General features: G+C 39.0%; 1 protein-coding gene and 2 non-coding genes across 3 annotated transcripts in view; all 3 read right to left on the bottom strand.

Moving 5' to 3' along the window:
• Positions 1–1,391: 1,391 nt before the first annotated feature.
• PUM1 (pumilio RNA binding family member 1) overlaps positions 1,392–19,722 on the bottom strand; it is a 190,022-nt gene continuing 171,691 nt past the window's right edge. Inside the window, exons 16-22 of the mRNA XM_042782731.1 lie at positions 18,450–18,579; positions 16,465–16,593; positions 12,484–12,621; positions 9,320–9,445; positions 7,444–7,565; positions 3,774–3,966; positions 1,392–1,523 (exon numbers count right to left, since the gene is read on the bottom strand). Of these exons, the coding sequence (XP_042638665.1) occupies positions 1,392–1,523; positions 3,774–3,966; positions 7,444–7,565; positions 9,320–9,445; positions 12,484–12,621; positions 16,465–16,593; positions 18,450–18,579 (970 nt within the window). The remainder of the gene's footprint in view (positions 1,524–3,773; positions 3,967–7,443; positions 7,566–9,319; positions 9,446–12,483; positions 12,622–16,464; positions 16,594–18,449; positions 18,580–19,722) is intronic.
• LOC122151403 lies at positions 2,857–2,936 on the bottom strand. Its single transcript, XR_006164135.1, has one exon. It is a non-coding gene; the product is annotated as a small nucleolar RNA SNORD103/SNORD85 (small nucleolar RNA).
• On the bottom strand, positions 15,449–15,533 carry LOC122151402. Its single transcript, XR_006164134.1, has one exon. It is a non-coding gene; the product is annotated as a small nucleolar RNA SNORD103/SNORD85 (small nucleolar RNA).

Here is a 19,722-nt window from a genome sequence, read left to right as displayed (position 1 = left end):
TCACAAAATAAGCAAAACATTACTTTTTAGGATTTAAAAAAAAAACCAAAAAAACAATAAAAACCACAAATATGAACTGAATCATCTTGAACAACATTTAGAAAGGATCTCACTACTGTATGACTAGATGACAAATAAAACCAAGCTAATTTTTTTCTTTTTAAACATTAACTAGGCTGTATAAAGAACATTTATTCCTTCAAAAGAAAAAAAAATTTACTTCTGGTTGAAATTACAATTTACAATATACAACACTCTAGGCTACGACCATAAAAGTGTGAATATACACTGAATGCACAGGGCTGGCTAATTCATTTTTCTTACCAAAAACGTGTTTATGTTGATTCAAACTTCTCCACATTTACATTACAGGTATACAAATGTACAATTGTACAATCAAAAGTATGTTCGACTACTAGGGTACATTATAGATACAGATTAGACATCAAAACAAGAAAATACTACAAATTTGTTTATATGCAAAGTCTACACCAAGTATACACTATATATTTATAGAAGCAAGACCAAAAGCAGAGTTGGATTTTTTTTCTCATGCTAAATAATCAGATTTTGCCTTTCAATGTTAACAGAAAAAAATCCAGTAGGCAGTAAACAATTACACCCGCCCAGCCTTAAAAGACATTCTGGGTGCTCACATCTCCTCCTCAAAAGATAGACTATGCTATCTTTGTTAGCATAATAGAGTCACCAAAAAAGCAATTTTTAGAAGTTTCATAAACTTAATGTCATAAACTGGAGCTTTAGCAACTCTGAAATGTTTTTCATTTTTTATATATATATATATATATATATATATGTACACACACACACACACATACATATATATATATATATATATATATATATTATAAACAGTGTTAAATGCCGGTTTGGGGTCATTTAACTAAAATTCAAACTTCTCAGGTTTTTTTGTTTTGTTTTTGTTTTTTACTAAAATGAGGAGGGGGGAAGAGCTATTTGCAAAATTTGCCAGTAAGGCAAATGAGTTAAAAACGTTTTTTTTTTTTTTAAACTTTTTTTGTTAAATCAACCACCCTGAAATTTCCACACAAGGAATATAGATACAACAATGAACAAAATATGTGGCCTCCCATGTACACTGGTTACCTATGTACAAGTATCCTATACACCAGTAAAACAGCAGGGCAATTAGTCAATTAAAAAAAATAATTAGTACATGTTATGCGTAGTAAAATTAAACAAATTTACAAAGGCTTTTCCATTTGTGGGTCTGATTCCTGTTTTTGGAGGGGTCGTCCTGGAACAATCATTACCCACCTGAGACTCGATACTAGAACATTTCTGGTTGCTGGTTGGATTCACCAGGGGCCAGTGAGGTCAGTGGGAACGGGGGCACAGGAGACACTGCCTCAGATAATACCATTAGGGGGGCCACAGATGGGCCCTAAGTCAACACCATTCTTCATGTAGTACTTCTCCAGCTTTGCCAGAATGTGCTTGCCGTAGGTGTACTTGCGAAGAGTCGCGATGTGTGGTCTGATCTGGGAAGGAAGGAGAGCTTGTGTTATACCGGCCAGAAAAAAGACGTGGCAGGCTCCTAGGTCCAACACCGTTCATATGAGCATGTGCATCCCTCCACCAATTACCTTCCATGGGCTCAACAAGATACCTGAACTCTAAGCTCTTGTGACCTATCAGATGGAGAAAGTAGCTCTCAGCTCGTGCAGGATGTGAGGGCTCTGGAGGCAGATGGCCATGACCACTCCCAGGACAATCAGTGCTTCCTCACTAACAAATCACGCTGTCCACCTCACCCTACTTCCCTGGAGGCACAGGGACATGTCCCTTGGCCCCACCCAAGGGATAACCCTAGGCTCTCCTGACCTGTGGCAGTGTATTTCAGGGCACCATAAAACCTGAGCTCACCACCTGACCCTGTCCCTTCTCCAGTTCACACTGGACCATAGGGCTAGTAATGATGACAACAAAAGACTAACATTATATGCCAGGCACTATTCATTTAATCTCCCTAATTACCCTTGTGAAGTAGGTGTTAGTATTATCCCCATTTTACTGATGAGAAAACAGAGGTACAATGTGGTTAAGTTACTCTCCAAGTCAAGTGACTAATAAGGGACAGCACAGGTCTGAGCCCAAGCTGTCTGGCACCTCTAGAAATTACCGTCTCCACTGTGCCCTCCGGGCTCTGCCTACAGTCCTGGTCTCTTCGTGCAACCTCTCCAACTCCAGCTTCTGCTCACCTCTACGTTCTCTCCTGTTCTCCCCGCCCACACCCCGGTTTATCGACTTTGACAAGTCCTGTGCATCCCAGACGCCTTGGACAGCCTCCTCTCTGGAGCCACTTTTCTTTCCTCTTCTGTGAGCTCATGGAGTTTCTACATGCTTCAGTTACAGCATGTAACACTCCGCGCTTGCGATCATCTGTTCAACCATCCTTCCACACAGACAGGGAAGGACATGGCTTATTAACATGTTTCCCCTTCCTGACTTACACTTGTAAGGGAGCAGGTGGACAGACGGCTGTTCTCCGGAGTATGAGCACCAGGAGGGCAGCATTTCTGTTTAATGGTATCCCCAAAGCAAGTAGATCTGGAAACTACTGACATATCCTACATAAGTCACAGACCCCTATCAAACATCACATCCCACCTAAGAGCCAATAGGGAAAACCGAATGCTGACAATCGATCCTTGGTTCTAATCCTGAGCTGTGTGACCCAACCAATCTGCCTAACTCACTGCAGTCTAAATGAAATGGGGACAACTTTATGTACTTTAGACTCACCCAGCATTCAACTGCCATCATCAAGACCAATGCAGTGTGTGTCTGTGTGAACTGCAGGTGGGTGCCTTGTCTGGCTCAGAAGTCCATAACAAAGATTCTCATTATTGAACTTTGTTCTCAGTGAGGGCAAGTGGGTCATCATTGCCAAACAATGGGCACCTCTTCAAGTGAGATGGGCTGGGTGAGCTCAGAGCCCAATGGCCGCCTGGCACAAACACAGCTACAACATAACCCTACCTGTGGGTGTGCTTTGCTTCCCTGGCCCTCAGTCTGTGTGGGGCTAGATGGGCCTGCACGTGACTAGTCCTGAAGTCACGGTCTCTTCAGGTGCTTTCTGGATCAGCTCCTGACTGACACCTGACAGCTCAGATTTCTGTTCCTTTTTCTCCTGCCTAGCTCCTCTTTAGCCTTGACTTCTGCAAAGCCTTCCCTCAAAGATTTTGGGTGAAGTTAGATGCTCCACTCACAGGCCCATCACTACTTTGTACTGTTCTTCCTAAGAAGGCTGTGCTATCTGTGGGTAAGGATGAAGTCTCAGTCATCTCTGTGCCTGTGTCTGGCTGGCACAGATTGGGCATCAGGTCAATGTGCCAGCCAGGCACTGTACTAGGCATGCACTTACCCAGTAAATGTTGGTAGAATTCATGAATAAGAGAAAGGAGAGAAAAAAGGAAACAAGCAGGTTGATTTATTGGACTGAGAAGCTGGTGTCCCACAGCATAGGATCACATGGGAAGAAATAGGTCTGAACACCAATAAAACACCTAACAAGGGCTGAGCTTGAGATTCTTTTCTACCCCAGATTATTGATAGAGAAGGGAACAAGGATCGTGCTTGGTAAAAGAAAAACAGGACACAGCATGAGAGGTAGACCAGTAACAAAAATCTCAAAGAGAAACAAGATGGCTGCTCCTTTGTGTTTTACAAACATTTAGAATCCAAGGCCTTGCACCTTTCTCTCTGAGACCCAGCCCACCATGACCTACCTTATGCATGACGATCTTTCGCTGGGCTGGCTCTGCTACATCAATCATCTTCTGGACCACGTAGTTGGCGTACTGATCCTTCATCATGGTGTATAAGGCACTGTGGGGACTGTCGTTCATGGTGCACACCTCATCGATGAGCATAGCACGCTCTGTACGTGAGGCATGAGTGACGCACTTCTCCACAACATTGCTAAAATGAGACAAATCAGAAGGCAATACTTAGGAGAGGGACTTCTGTTAGGCTGTGTGGCTTGTCCAGCTTCTGCTCTAATGACAGTATCCGCAATGAGAAAGAACTAACAGTTTTAGGGGTCTAATTCATCAACTCTTTGGCTCCATGAGACTCTCCACCTTTGTATCTGTGGCTTTCAATTTCAATCATAGCTTAGACCAGGTCTTGGGGTATACCTGATCCAACTCCATAATTTAAACAGGTAAGGGAAAGGAGCCAAGGTAAATTAAGGAACTTACACAACTTTTATAGGACAGGTTCATAGAAGAACTGGTGAATGGTAATTTTAAGCCTACCAAAATCTACTGATTCCTTCCTCACCTCTGTGAGCTTACTGAGCCCAGGGACAAATACTGCTTATGTCTTTATCCTTAGTGCCAAGCACAGGACTTAGCATTTAATAAGACTCAACAGACTTACCGAATGAAGGAATATCCAAAGGCACACCCATAGCATTCGTTCAGTTACTTCATGTTGCCTCTTAAGGGTCAAAGAATACAAAGACCCCTACACGTCTATCAGCATTACACAACACTTCCACATATGATGATGTGAGAAAAGTTTTTTCCCACTTTCCATTCAAAGTACTATGCTAATCTCCTAGGAGCCACTGGTTTCTCGCTTAGGAGAACAAGGAGTTAAGATACTACGAAATCAGTCCAGACAGCATGAAGCCAGTCATTATCTTCAAATTTCTGGGCAAAGAATTCCTCACTTTTCAGGACTGTTTGGCTGTGTTGTACCTTCATCTACAGTTAATCAAACACTTGCAAGTGGTCAGAATTAGAAACAGGACTGTCTGCTAAACCATGTTGGGGACAGTACACTCATTTTTATGGGTGAAGATCTCAATACTCAGAACCAACCTGAATTTTAAGAAAATAAGCAGGAAGATCAGCTACCACCCCCCTAATTAATCCCAGGAGGCCCAAGGGTTCCAGCTTAACACACAACTGGTACAGTTTCAGTCTTTAGAATTCATTCTAATGTTTTTGAAATGGCAGCTCCCAATCCATTTATTGGGAGCTCTAGTGGTATAGTGCCTAAGGCAACCAGAAGGCTGGAGGTTCAAATCCACCAGCCATTCCTTAAAAGGAAGACTGGGCAATCTACTTCCATAGTGATACTGCCTCAAAAACCCAAGGAGGGGTTGCTATGAGTCAGATTCGATTTAACAGCAGTGAGTAGAGTAATCCATTTATCTATGGGTAGTGAAATCAACCTAATGATTTGTGAGGTTTTTTTCATTTCTTTTTTTTTTTTAAATGAAACAGAAAACAGTAAACATCTAAGTAAACTGTAGGCAATACTGTTTCAGTATGTATGTGTGCGCCTGCCTCTGCATGCAAAGTCAATGGTTATATACTCTTAGTCACAATCAAAAATATCTGAAAGCCACTAATCTACTACATTGGTTTAATTCTATCCAAATTTTGGCACTTACTCTTATCTTTATCTGCTATTAAGCCCACACAGTGAATTTTACTCCCCATCTTATATTTTTCAACTCTAGGATTTACATTTTGTGAATGCTACAGTTTCTAATTCTCTAGAGACATTTCCTACCTTTTCCTTCATTACAAGCATATTTTCCTTTACATTCTTGAGTGTAATTAAAATAGTTGTTTTATAATACTCTGCTAATTCCAATATCTGGGTCATCTTGGAACTGGGCTTCCTTGATTTTCCTTTTTCTTGTGCATAGGTCACATTTTTCTGTTACCTAAACATTGTGAATGATACATTGTAGACACTCAAGAGTTCTGTTATGTTCTTCCAAAAAGCACTAATTATTCCCCCATTTTTAGTGCTGTTAACCCAGCTGAACTCAAACCGCAAACATCTCTCGTGCGGTAGGCAGCAGCTCAAATCTCAGCTCAATTCTTTCAGCCTTAGGCTGCCTCTGACATGGGGTCAGCCAGATATTTAAAATTTGTATTTGGGCCTTCTCCTCCTGGCTCTTTTCCTTGCCAGAATTTCTCCCTCTCACTTTCCCACTGTTGTGGTGGTTCTAAACTCTGTGTCCTGCTTCTATAAGCCAGTTACACTGAGTTTTCCATCCCAGTGTGAAGCAGACTGGGGTCTACTCTCAGAATAAAAGCCAGTAAAAATGGGATATTTTGGAGTTAGTTCCCTTCTTACAAATATCAAGTCCCCTCCCAAATTATCTATTTGCCTTTTGGTCACTCTCTAGTGCCTTTGCGTAGTTTTTTTATGTGTACATGTATAAACACACACACACACACACACACACACCCTCTACAATTTATGTTTGTTATCTCTAAGAACATTGGTCTCAAGGAGCTACTCATTACAAGAACAACAAATCTATTGTAATACTGGTTAATTCTTACACTGTAATTAAGGGAGAAAAACTAAATACAACTGGACAAGGGAGTAAACAGGAAAGTGAACCAAAGAAGAGACCCAAAAGATTCTGACTTCTGCTTCCCTGGTCCTGGCAACTGTCCAAAAGAAGCAATACTAGGTCTTAAGAGAGGACCCTGATAAAATTTGCTAGTGAGGCACTGGGTATATCAACATAACAACAACACAACGCACTGCTGTTGAGTCGGATCTGACTCATAGCGACCCTTCTATGGGTTTCCGAGGCAGTATCACTACAGAAGTAGAATGCCCAACCTTCCTTCCGAGGAGCAGCTGGTGGGTTTGAACCAGCAGCCTTCTGGTTAGCAGTCAAATGCCTTAGGCACCACACCACCAGAGTTCCCCATTGGGTATATAGGTGCTTTTATTTCTTTTCTTCATTTACCATGCTGGAATGTTATAAAGATTTCACAAATTAAATACCAACAATTTGAAAACATCAAGTGTGTATAAGTCATATTTGCTTTGCAATTTATCCTAAAAACCAAATAAAGGAATATGCCAAAATTAGAAAGTACTATGTTATGTGGGCAGTAGGACATCCACTATCTGTTTAGAAGACCATCAGCACCATGGTACAGCCATGTGCACAATGCTATCAGTTTCTTCTCTACCTTCTGCTACTTCTAAGTTACCTACACCACCTTTCACAACCTGGGAATAACTAGTGCATTCCATTCTTGTCCCGGCACAAGAGATTCTAAGACTGCTGAGCCCTGTACGTAGGCATGGTAGTGTCTCTTAATCAGGCACCAAAAAGAAAACCGAGCAAAGAACAATTCATCAAAACACGTAAGTTAATGAAATACCCAAATTTACTAAATCGCAAAACTTACCAAGGGGAACTTATTCCCCAGATTTCAAAGTGGCTAACTCCAGGGAAGTGAGAAACCTACTAATGGAATTCTATTATTTTAAGCTTTGTAGTAACTGATGTTTTAAGCTATATAAACTTTGAAAAACGAAACATCATTCCTTCTCCCTATGCCTGAAACACTATTTAATCCTCTCTACTGGAAAACAGTCTGTGTAATTCAAAGCGCATACCTTGCAAACTTGTGCTGACTCAACACAAGTACATTGCCTCGGATTTCTGCTACAATTTTGCTTTTATCTTCAGGACGACCATGCTCCAATACATGTTGAATTACATAATTTCCATATTGATCCTGTTTGATATTAATAAAAGTAACGATGTTAATAAAATTTATGTAAAACCACTTCAGTAGGTTACCTAAGTCCTCATTACTTTTAATCCAACACCTATCCACCTTGTGGCACTATGATGGTTTATCTGAATTCTAATGAACACATAAATTTTAAAAAAGTGAATAGGTAGGAACAATTTTTCCCCATCATTATAAAATAGGAACACATCATTATTAGGCAGGGGAATATTTTTCCATGTATAGTTAAGCTCAGAAGTCCTAGTTGAGCATTTCATTAAGTATTATATATAAAAAACTAGGTGCTACTCATTAAAAGAGAGAGAAAAATAAAGAGGTATTTTTCTCTCACACAGAAATGTATATAAATGGTTCACTCTACCTATTTACAACAGAGAAAAACTAAGAACAACCTATCTGTCCAATAAAACAGACATGGCTAACTAAATAATATCAGAAACACACAATGGATCTTTCACTTATTTAAAGTGAAAGATACTAAGAAATGAGGCAAAAATGTTTGTTAGGTCTAAAAAATTTTACTTTAAGAAAAAAATGCCAATATCAAATGCTTTTACGTCTAGATGGCAGATTTGATTTGTGGGCAATCTGTTTCTACTTTATGCACTTTCAAATTTTTCAAGTGAATATTTTAATACATTTGTATAATGTTACACCTCCCATCAAAACAAATCAAAAGTAAAATTTACAAAAAAGAACAACAACAAAAATATTTAATTACAATATATAATATGTAGAAAATGCTCAAAAGTATAGTGTGGGAGAAATTTTGAGTGGTAGAAGCAGAGAAAGTATCAAAGCTGGAAAGATCAGCTAATCCATTTACACCTACACCTTATTGACTATGTTCTTACCCAACATTTCACATTTATGACAATAATAAAAAAATCTACTATTTTGTGCTACAGCTCTGGTTAACACAGTGCCTAAGGCACTTGACTGCTAGCCAGAGGCTGGTGTTTCAAACCCACCAGCCACTCCTCAGAAGGAAGATGGGGCAATCTACTTCCGTAATGATACTGCCTCAGAAACCCAGGGAGGGGTCGCTATGAGTCAGGTCTGACTCGACGGCACATACCAACAACAACTATTTTGTGCATTAACCACAGCATTATGTCCGGCAATAATAAATGCCGAGATGTGAGGCAAGAGTAATGCTGGGGGCAGTGATGGTGAAGGTTATGTGTCAACTTGGCTGGGCCATGATTCTTAGTGGTTTTGCAGTTATGTAAAGATGTAATTTGAAAGCTATATCATGATGTAATTTGGCAGTTATGTAATAAGATAATGGCAGTTATAATAATGATGTAGTCACCCTCCATTTTGTAACCTGGTATCATCCTCCATTTTCACATAATGTCAATTTTTGCATAACAACCTAGTCTTCTGAGGCTAACCATGTCAGTAAGTGAGGAACGGGTGTAGTTAATTTGATCATGCTGAAGTTGAGACAGAGGGAAATTAAACAGCCTGCTTAAGACACAGAAAGTCTGTGACAGAGGCCTGGAACCTGAGTCTAATTATTGAGGCCTAGTCTCTAATCATTACCCGTACTCATAAAACACAAACCAAGCTGCTGTAGGGGAAAACTTTGACCAAAAGATTCAATGGGCACTTTAAGCACATTAACATTGACCACTTCTGGAAATGGATTGCTGTGCTAACAAAACACACAAGCGCTGGGCCCGCACAAGACCATGAGTGTTTACAGTTACTCTCCTGGCAACTCTCACTACCTGTACAAGTTGTTCCGTATGCTGGTGAAGCTCCTCTAAAATAGGGAGCGTCTGGTCAGGGAGACAGTGCTCCAGGATCCTCTGAATCACTCGGCAGCCATAGGGATGTGTAGACAAAGCAAATACCTAGGGCAGACAAACAGAAGAAAGCAAGCCAAAAATGTAGCTGCCATTTCAATGCTTCTGTGTTAAATGTTTATGTCCAATATCCCATAGATTTGCCCAACAATCCTGAGGGAAAGTCATGATTATTATTAGCATTTAAATGAGAAAAGTGAAACTCCTCGAGATTTCAGTCATGTGCCTACAGTCATACAGATAGTAAGTACCAGAGCCAGGACTTTATTTCCTAATCTGACTCAAAAGCTAAAATTTGAATTATGGCATTTAAGTTCTCTCTACAAATAATATGGTAGCAGGGTGTGCATGTGTATAAACCCATTCTTAACTCTTCTGGGAATTCACAGATGTGTATAAATTCAGATCTGAAAAGACTTTCCCAGGAAGCCTAGAGAAGAACATAGAACTAAGGAAGATCACCAAAAATACAGTTAAGAGTTTACAGTGTCAACTGACAGCTCTTCCAAAAAATAGGATTAAAAATAGGAAATGGAAGAGCTGGGAACAAATCCTAAAGGCTTCCACATAACCACATCACAATGTCCTGAATTTGAGGTGGCGTAATGCCTAAGGCATCTGACTGCTAACGAGAAGGATGGAGGTTCAAACTCACCAGCCACTCCTCGGAAGGAAGATTGGGCAATCTATTTCCATAGTGCTACTGCCTTGGAAACCCAAGGATGGGTCGCTATGAGTCAGATCCAACTCAATGGCATTAAGTTTTTGGTTTTTGGTTTTTCAGCAGTAAGGAAGAAAAAAAAAGTATGTGTGTGCGCATTTATGTGCTTATGTATATGTATGTAAAGATAATCTTTATACTTTTAAATATATGACTGTACAGTATATTGATTGTATGACTCTATTGGACTATATAGCTTTATAAAAATGCTATGCACAGTATAAAGCCAACTTATTTTATTTCACTCAAAATGTTTCCAATATTCACTTAAAATATTATGGGTTTCTGTAGTTCATTCTTGGGAACTCTGGTGACGTAGTGCCTACGGCATTTGACTGCTAACCAGAAGGCTGGCGGTTCAAACTCACCAGCCACTCCTTGTAAGGAAGATTGGGCAATCTACTTCTGTAGAGATACTGCCTTGGAAACCCCAGGAGGGATGGCTGTGAGTTGAATAGACTCGACAGCAGTGAGTTTAGTTTTTGGTATTTGTAGTTTATTCTGATAAGTCTATGAGATTATTTTAATCCAATCCTCTGTTGGTAGACATCTAGTCTGTTAATGTTTTCCTATTATAGGACCAACAGCATGTAAGCATACTTATGTATGTCCCATGATGTACATATGCAAACACTTCTCTAGCTATACACTGCTAAATCACAAGAAATGTAATTGCTAAACTTTGAAAGATACTACACTGGTTCTCGAAACAGTTTTGTCACTATATATTCCCACCAGCAGTGTACACAGTTCCACATTCTTCCCAGCACTTAGCAATCAATAGATGGAAAATGGTCTTTCATTTATGGCTTGATTTTGTATTTTTTCTGATTATTAATGGTATCAAAAACCTCTTCATATGGTCTACTGGCATTTTGTGCTGCTTCTGTGCAATATCTCTGTTTCTGGTGCATTTCTGCATTAGTATGTATTGTGCTTTTTTATTATAGGAGGTTAGTTTTTTTTTTTTAAAAAAAAACATATTCTGGTTATCATTCCTTTGGCAGTTTCATGTTGTAAATATTCTTTCCCATTTGGTGGCTAACTCATTCCACTTTCTTTGATGTATTTTTCAATAAATGCAAGATCTCCCGTGGCCCCACCAATCAAGGAACGCCCAGTAAACCCTTAGGCTACTGTCTGTAATCTACTTAACCACTGCCATAGCTGAACACACTCTAAACTCCCATTCTGACATAGGCGTAGCAGTGCACAACTACACCTGAAAATCTATCTGGTTGTTTTCGTTCTTTTTTTTTTTTAATACCAATTTATAAACCCAAAAAGGAGATAGGTTTTATTCCCCTGACCTGCCCCATCCAGCTTGGGAGAATATGAGGATGCTGCTTTGTTGTTCTGGGGTATTTGTTTGTTTGGTGAAAGAAAGGAATGACTGCAGCCAATTCAAAAGCAATTCTGGAAAATCCATGGTATCAGAAAATATCAACACTAAGTTGGTGTCAGGATCAACAAAGGTCAAACCAACATGACCAAAAAGAAACATCAAATAAGAAGTACCTTGTTAATTTTAAAGACAGGTATATTCATTCACACATGACTTATAAGATCAGTTCTGTGAAAACTCAAAATCATTTGGAGGCAAAAAAAAAAAAAAAAAAGGTGGAGACCAGGTTTGCTGGTCCAATAGAACCTGGTGAAACCACTGAGACTATGGCCCCTAGCTGCCCTTCAGGTCTGGAATTGAACCCACAACTGTGGTTTCCAGCCAAACAAAGTACAGGCAAGTGAGTTAAACATTTACCTCAAGTAGACACACACCCTGGAGAGAACAATCATGGGAGAAGGAAGGGCTGCTTATGCACAGGGAGACAGCTCAGGGCGCAGAAGAGTATGGAGGGATGGACAATGGGAAGAGGTAACTATGGGGAGGAAGTAGGAGGGGAGCTGTTGTAGTGTAAATTTTGGTCAATGACATGAGACAAAGTATATGTGAACTGCTATATGAAAAGTGAATTTACTCTGTAAATTTTCACCCAAATCAAAATAAAATTAAAAAAAAAAAAAAAGATCAGTTCTGTGAATTCAAATTTTTAAAGTGACTAAAAATATTTTAAATATCACTATTGTGAGATGAACAGTACTAAAAAAAAAATTATTCTTTAATATAAGACTTAACTTAACCTGAAAACTTAACCCCAACAACAGTGTCTCTTCTCAGCTACAGCATACATCTCAATGGAGAGAAGACCCATGGGCAGCTAAGGAAGACACTTGGGAAGACTGATTACACATTTGACATCATTGATGGGACTGCTGTTTTGTGCATTAATCATCACAAATTCCATCCCATTCCGGGCTCACAATGGAAATTCTACCTGCTTCCCTTCCGTTCTAAGTCACTTACCTGGCCTTTAAATGCATCAATGATAAACTGCAGAGACTGGGGCTGCACACATTCAATGCATTTCTGAACCACATGATTGCCATTCTGGTCTTTCACACACTTCAGGACGTGGCCATCTAGTTCCCGAACCATCTCATTCTATTGGAGAAAAAGAAAGCAAGCACCACCAGAATCACTGCAAGCAAACACCAGGGCAATCAATGTTCTCTTACCAAACATATAACCACTAAACAGGGAATCCAGTGATCATGAAAAGTTAGACAACTCAGCTGTGGCAAAATGTGGCAAAAATGAGGACTTGAGTTTTTTCACAGAATAGCAAATTTCCTTTAACAGTGACCAGCTCCAAAATCAATTCTCTAATTTGCAAATGACCTCCAGGAGATTTAAAGACTAGGAACATCTTAAAAACAGAAAGGGATCTCTATCAAGTATATTTAGAGAATTTCACATATAATTCATGTTTTTATTATGAGAACTCTGAAAGGTATGCATAATAAATAATGATAAAAAGTTAATATTTATCTAGTGCTAGGCATTATCTCTGGGAGCTCTGGGAGCATAGTGGCTAAAGCACTTGACTGCTAACCAGAAGGCTGGCGGTTCAAACCCACCAGCCACTCCTCGGAAGGAAGGTTGGGCAATCCTACTTCCATAGTGATACTGCCTCGGAAACCCAAGGAGGGGTCACTATGAGTCAGGGCCGACTCGATGGCACATAACAACAACAATAACAACAGGCATATCTCCACATGCTTGACATGTTTTAACTCACTGAATTAGTATAACAATTCTATGTGCTGGGCACTGTTACAGAGAAATAGTGGCACAGATAAATTACTTATTCAAAATCACAGACCTAGACTGCCAAGATTGAAGACCAAGTAATTTGGCTCCAGTGTCTGGCTCATAATCAGTAAACCAAACCGTGAATCAGATATTAACCCCCATCCTCCCCTGTTTCCTGTACATATGAAGAAATTGAGATTGAGAGGGGTTATATGATTTATTTTAAAACTGAAGTCAGAAAGTAACTAAATCAGAATTCTAGCCCAGGTATGTGATTCTAGCATCTGTCTTTCCATGAGGCCACAGTGTCTGCAAAAATAGTAGGAACAATTCTTTCAGTTATTAATGAAAAGCATCTACAATCAGAGTACAAAGGAAGGCTAGACAACACTAACTCAAGCGAGAGACTGGGCCCTGCAGCCCAATTTCCCTGCTGCCTCCTATCGCCATGGTGGTAATTCTGTACTTATGGTAGACGAATGCAAGCCAATTTAGAATGATGATGGTTATGAATGCAATGCCTTAAATCCCTGAGATACTGAGTATGTCAAAGAAATTAAGAGATTATCTAATTAAAGACATTCAAGATTACAATGTCCACATTAAACAAGCAAATGGTAAGAGACTCAGGAAAATTTCCTAAAGTAAGTAATCAAATGTCAGAAGAGAATAATTTATTCTAGAAATATTAATTATAGGGATAAGAAGTAGAGAATGCTGTTTCTATAAAGATAAAGGTGAGGAACACTTATAACTAAAATGAAGGGGTGTTGGCTTCCCTGAATATTTTCTCAAGTCAAAAGAGGTCATTTCACCTAAAATAACAAGCTTACATCTAGAAAACAGAGAATTATCCTTAGCAGAAAGACTAGTTCAGCCCCAGAACAAGATAAAACAGAGAAACCAGACCAGAAAAAGATACACAAAAATACGGGGTAAAAATAGGGACAAGGTACATAAAGTAGAAAAGAACAGATCAGGGAAAAGGAAACAGAGAGAAAAATTACTCCCTGCATTGGATGGTTGTGGCCATCCAGTAAGAAAACAGAAAACACGGTCTCTCTCTCTCTCCCTTTCCCAAGCAAAGAAGAGTGAAGAAAATTAAGAATGCATGGAAACAATTAGCCCAAAGGACTGGCGGACCACACAAATCTCAGCTTCCATGATCCTAAAAGGGAATATATCAGAAGGTCCTGGATGGAGTAAGAGAAAAATGTGGAACAAAATTCAAAATCATAAAAAACAAAAAAGACCAGGTTTACTGGTCAGAGACTGGCGCAACCTGAGACAATGGCCCTTCTTCAAGCCTGGAACTGAACTCAAACCTATGGCTCAACTTTCAGTCCAGTAATAGACAGATCTACAGAGAGGTATGCACTCCTCAGAGCAATCGACCAACTGAAATCAAAAGGCAGCATCTCCCCAGGGATAAAGTTCAGAAGGCAGGAAAGGAATGGGAAAAGGGATGAAATGGAAATGGTAAACACAGGGAGGAAGTGGAATGAATGATGTTATATCATGGGGATTGCAATCAATGGTATGAAACAAAATGTATATGAATTATTAACCAGAAAACTGATTTGCTCTGTAACCTTCACCCAAATTACAATTTTGTTGTTGTTGTTGCTGTTATGTGCCATCAGGTCGGACCCGACTCAAATCACAATAAAAAATTAAAAAACAAAGTAGAAAACAGTAATATTTAAAAAAGGGGGAAACAAAATTAACAACTTATGTTCATGGAGAAGACAAAGATTAAAAAAATACCTGGAAAGCTGTTACACTTCTGCTTTCTTTCAGCAAGTGGATATTAAAGTCAAGAAAGGTAAGAAATTCCCATGTTCAAAAGAAACAAGTAAACTGGACAGAAAAGATTCAACTACCCAGGGAAAATTAAAACTGATAATTACCTGAATATCAGATGAAAACTAATAACAGCTTATTCACCTGGTAAGAATTACTTGTACACACTACCTTATCACAGTTCTATCTTCAATAATGAGCACTGAATGGTGGAACTCCAAACTGCTGCACATCTTCAGCATTCCTTCTACCTCCACTAGACACTCATATCTATGAATCTCACAAGTTCATGAACTTTGGACTTAACCAACCTTCAACTGCCATCATCAATACCAATGCAGTATGTCTGTGTGAACTGCAGGCAAGTTCCTTATCTGGCTCAGAACTTGAGTCCGTAACAAAGATTCTCATGATCAAACTTTGTTCTCAGTAAGGGCAAGTGGGTCATCATTGCCAGACAATGGAATGGGCACCTCTTTGAATCAGAAGGGCTGGGTGAGCTCAGAGCCCAAAGCCTGAGGATTCAGACCAGAAGCACCTCAATGCCTGGCACAAACAGAGCTGTAGCATATTCTGCCTGTGGGTATGTGCTTTGCTTCCTTGGCCTTGTAGTCTGCATGGGGGGCTGGCTGGATCTACTCTGTGACTAGTCCTGAAGTCCTAAGTCTTTTCTATGTCAGCTCTTGACTGACAACACCTGACAGCTCAGATTTCTGTTCCTTTTTCTCCTGCCTAACTCCTCTTTAGCCTTGACTTCTTTTGCAAAGGCTTCCCTTAAAGATTCCGGGCAAGGTTAGGAGCAACTTCTGTGTGCTTCCCCAGTACACTGTGTGCTCAACACCATCTCTGGCTGCCACCTCTACTGAACTGCACAATTTGTGCGCAGAGACTGGAGTCTCTGTCATCTCTGTGAGTCCATGTCTGGGTATCAGGTATCAGGTCAGTATGCCAAGCCAAGAACTGCATGACACACATCGGTGGCATGAATGAATAAGGAGGAGTGAAGAAAAATGACAAGTGGCTTGGATAAAAGTTTGTTGGAATGCTTGGCATAGGTTTAAGAAAATGACAACTTACTAACATCTGACCAGCTTTAATTCTTGGCAAACTAAAAAACCTACCTGTAAAATTTTACCTACTCATAGCTAACTTCTGGTCAAAGAGTAGATTATAAAAACAGTTGGTTTTAACACAGGACACTTCATCTACTCTTAATTCACATAATTAATTGCACAGTTCATGCCTGCCATGCACAATGAAGCAGCCACAATCACTAAAGAAAAACTGTAAAAGAAAACTCAAGACCAACAGATTTACATGGTTCACTACATGTACCATGGAGAAACATCAAACACCAAGAGAAAAGTTAAAGGGGAAACTTACAATTACCTGCTGGTCTGCGGGAATAAATTCAAGAGCTTTCTGGATAACACGGCAGCCATACATCTGCAGTGCCAATGATAGGACATGGCCTCGAATCCGTTCTGCCAAAGCCAGCTTCTGTTCAAGGCTGCCAAACTAGACATAATGTGGGTGAACACCATTACTTAAGCAGAAGGAAAGATACCAGAGAAAGTATTCATTATTTCACATCAGTCTTTTAGCCCTGTCACCTATGATTACCTATAAACCTTGTGTTTAAAGAGCCTCTGCTTTTTGAACCAGTAGTTCTCAACCCATGATTATTAAGAAACCTTTTGAATGTTAAAAATTTCTCAGATATACAAGAGTAGTAGGTTCACTACTATTTGCTAACTAAGCAAGTATGTAGCTCCCCAAAGCTCTCCAATGATTCATTAATGCTATTAAATGAATCTATACTCCATTAATCATGAGAGAATATATATTTATTCTTAAAAGTTAGTATGTGTGGGACACACTGCTTATTAGGTCTTTAGACAATGTCTAGGAAACATGCAAGGACTTCTGGAAGTAAATCCACAGCACTTCGTGCATCGGAGGTCCACAGGTCAAAAGACTCTTCTTTCATCTACAATAAGCTTAAACCAAAGCATATAAGGACACTGTGCTTTGAATAAGTGTTTCCCATAATTTCAAGGATTGATATTGCCTATTTATACAAAGCAACAGAGTGGGGAAGAAAAAAGTCAGCAGAATCAAGAAAGAAGTCTACACAATGTTAAAACTCGAAATAGAATGGCTGTCCATCCTGGGCTTTATAGTTTAGTTTGACTAGCACAGTCAGGACACTGGAGGAGACATTAATACCAGCTTGTCCAACCACTTTTTTTCTTCCCCATACAACTAAAATGCAGGGAAGCTCTCTGGCTTGCCCCACATCGCATGGTTATAATGCACTGTTCACAACACTACTCAAGGGGCAGCAGGCTCCTGAGGCTCTGTATTTTTGTATTTGTGAAAAATGACACTGAAACAACATTCTAAAATAAAAAATCTTGTTTAAGTTGGTTTCTTAGTCCACAGCTGGAGAATGGTCAAAGTACTTAAGTCTTCATGAGAAAATGTGGAAAGACAAAGGCTGTATAACCTAAAAAAAGGATTTTTCTAAATTTTTATCTCCATATAAATCAAAGAAAGTAAGATGTAAGAAATTTGGAAATTACTTTTGTTTTGTGGCAGATACCATGCAGCACTTTTTCCTTGTACCACATTCATTATCTCTGGGTTTCATGTCATTCTGGACTTATACTTTGGAGTTGCTAACACTCATGGGCACCAAGATCAAAATAAAAAACCAAAACAAAACAAAAAAACATATTACAATGGTAAATTTAAAAAAATCTCTGCTTTTCTGAACTTTTACATTAGCAGAGAAACAGACATTAATCCAACAATGTTATTACTACTTTATAAAGGCGATGGTAAGAGTAGACAGTATTCAAACAGAGATGAAATAAGAAAACAAGAAAGGACAAACGACCGCCTGACCAGAAACATTTAATCATCTTCCTAACTCTAGTTTAGGATGGAAAACATTGGAGTTGGTGCTTAAAGAAAATTCTCCAGGAAACTTAACAACAAAATAAAATTTCATTTTTCAGAACACGTTTTGTGATCTTGGTGAAATTATCTTAAAATAATCATTTCCATCAAAAATGACATGGTTAGTAAAATTACTATGATGAATAATGTTGGGTCCTAAATGGAGACAACGGTTTTCCAAGCACATTTCAGAAGCTGACCAGCATCATCTGCTTGGGTATTTAAACCATACAGAATAGTCAGGCTGCTACTAATGAGTTAGAGAAACATTAAACAGCTCTTCAAAAAGACCACACACAATTCATTTTGAGAAGGGGAAATGAGATTGCTATTCTAAAAACACTTTTAAAGAAATCAAAATGCTCTGAAGGCTCTCTAAAGTCAAAGGACGGAAAAGAATAAAGGCTTACTTCAAAGAACTTCTGAATGACATAATTCCCAAACACATCCACCATTAGCTGATAAGCAGCCTGGAGGATTTCATTGAAGACAAGCTGGCGCTCAGCTGGCGTAGCACGTTCTAGTTTCAGCTGAATGAATCTGGAAGTGCAAAGTAAAAAGAACAATCATAGTATTTAAGGAGAATTTGCAAATAAATAAGCGTAACTCAATTTATACATCAGTCCTAAAAATTCTGTGTGTGTATTTTTACATATATACAGAAAATTAGTGTTGTTCAAATCATCCACTTGCGCTCTCTTAAAAGGAATACTTTCCGAAAAGGAAGAAAAGGTTTTATAATGTGATGTACTCCTGAATGTAACTGGGCTTTAAAAAAATTTTTTTGAATTAGCGTATTTCATTACCATAGGGCATATGTATAAAACTGTATTTTATTAGTTGGGTGAAGGGAAAGATCAAAATGGACCAAGAAGGGAAATCAGGGGATGAGGATGGGACTAACACAGGGAGAACTCTGTCCTTTCCTTTGAAAACTATCCCACATATATTCTTCAACTCATTCATGTGAAGCAATATTCACAAATCATGTGATATAAAACCCTTTATTTCTATCTGCAAGGTGTTCTGAAGTGGCAGTTACTCAGTTTGCCTTTTGTTAGTTGAGGTGACTACATAGTTGAGGAAAATCATATCATCTCTGAACTGGTCCTGTACAATCCAAATATGAGAACTCCTTGTCCCATCAACCTACCAAGAGGTAGGTTCTTTAAAAGCTGTTTCACTGGACATAAGCAGAGGGAATGAAGCAGAAAGGGAAACTGAAAGAAAGACGGATGGTGTCATCCTAATTAGGCATTTTTTCCCAGGACCAGAGTCTCTTTCTTGGAAGCACATAAGAGCAGCCAAACAAGGAAGGGTAACCCAAGACAAATTCTGTCTTTTGTAATAGCACTTCTTTTTCATCATTTACAGAGACTCTCATGTCTATAGAATGGAACAACAAAGAAAAGTAATGAAGTTGTATTATTTCTTGGCATGAAAGATCCAAGTTTATATTTAAATAACGCTTGATTGAGTTCAAGATTCTTTATAATGCTTAAATTAGCAAGTGTGTGCTTATCTTTGTGTTGATGTTTGTGTATCTTAAATTGTAGACATTTTGTGATATTTTCATGAATTAGGTGTACCAAGCTTCTTTTTCAAAAAGGCAGAAGTTTAGCTTTAAGCATGAGATCCACACTACTAAAGACCTTTCAACCACCTGCGTAAATGTATGCACGT

The sequence above is a fragment of the Orycteropus afer genome, unplaced genomic scaffold, assembly GCF_000298275.1.
Source record: "Orycteropus afer afer isolate SDZICR_OR568_19922 unplaced genomic scaffold, OryAfe1.0 scaffold00433, whole genome shotgun sequence".
In the NCBI taxonomy this organism is placed as follows: domain Eukaryota; kingdom Metazoa; phylum Chordata; class Mammalia; order Tubulidentata; family Orycteropodidae; genus Orycteropus; species Orycteropus afer.
This window is presented reverse-complemented; position numbering and strand designations above follow the sequence as displayed.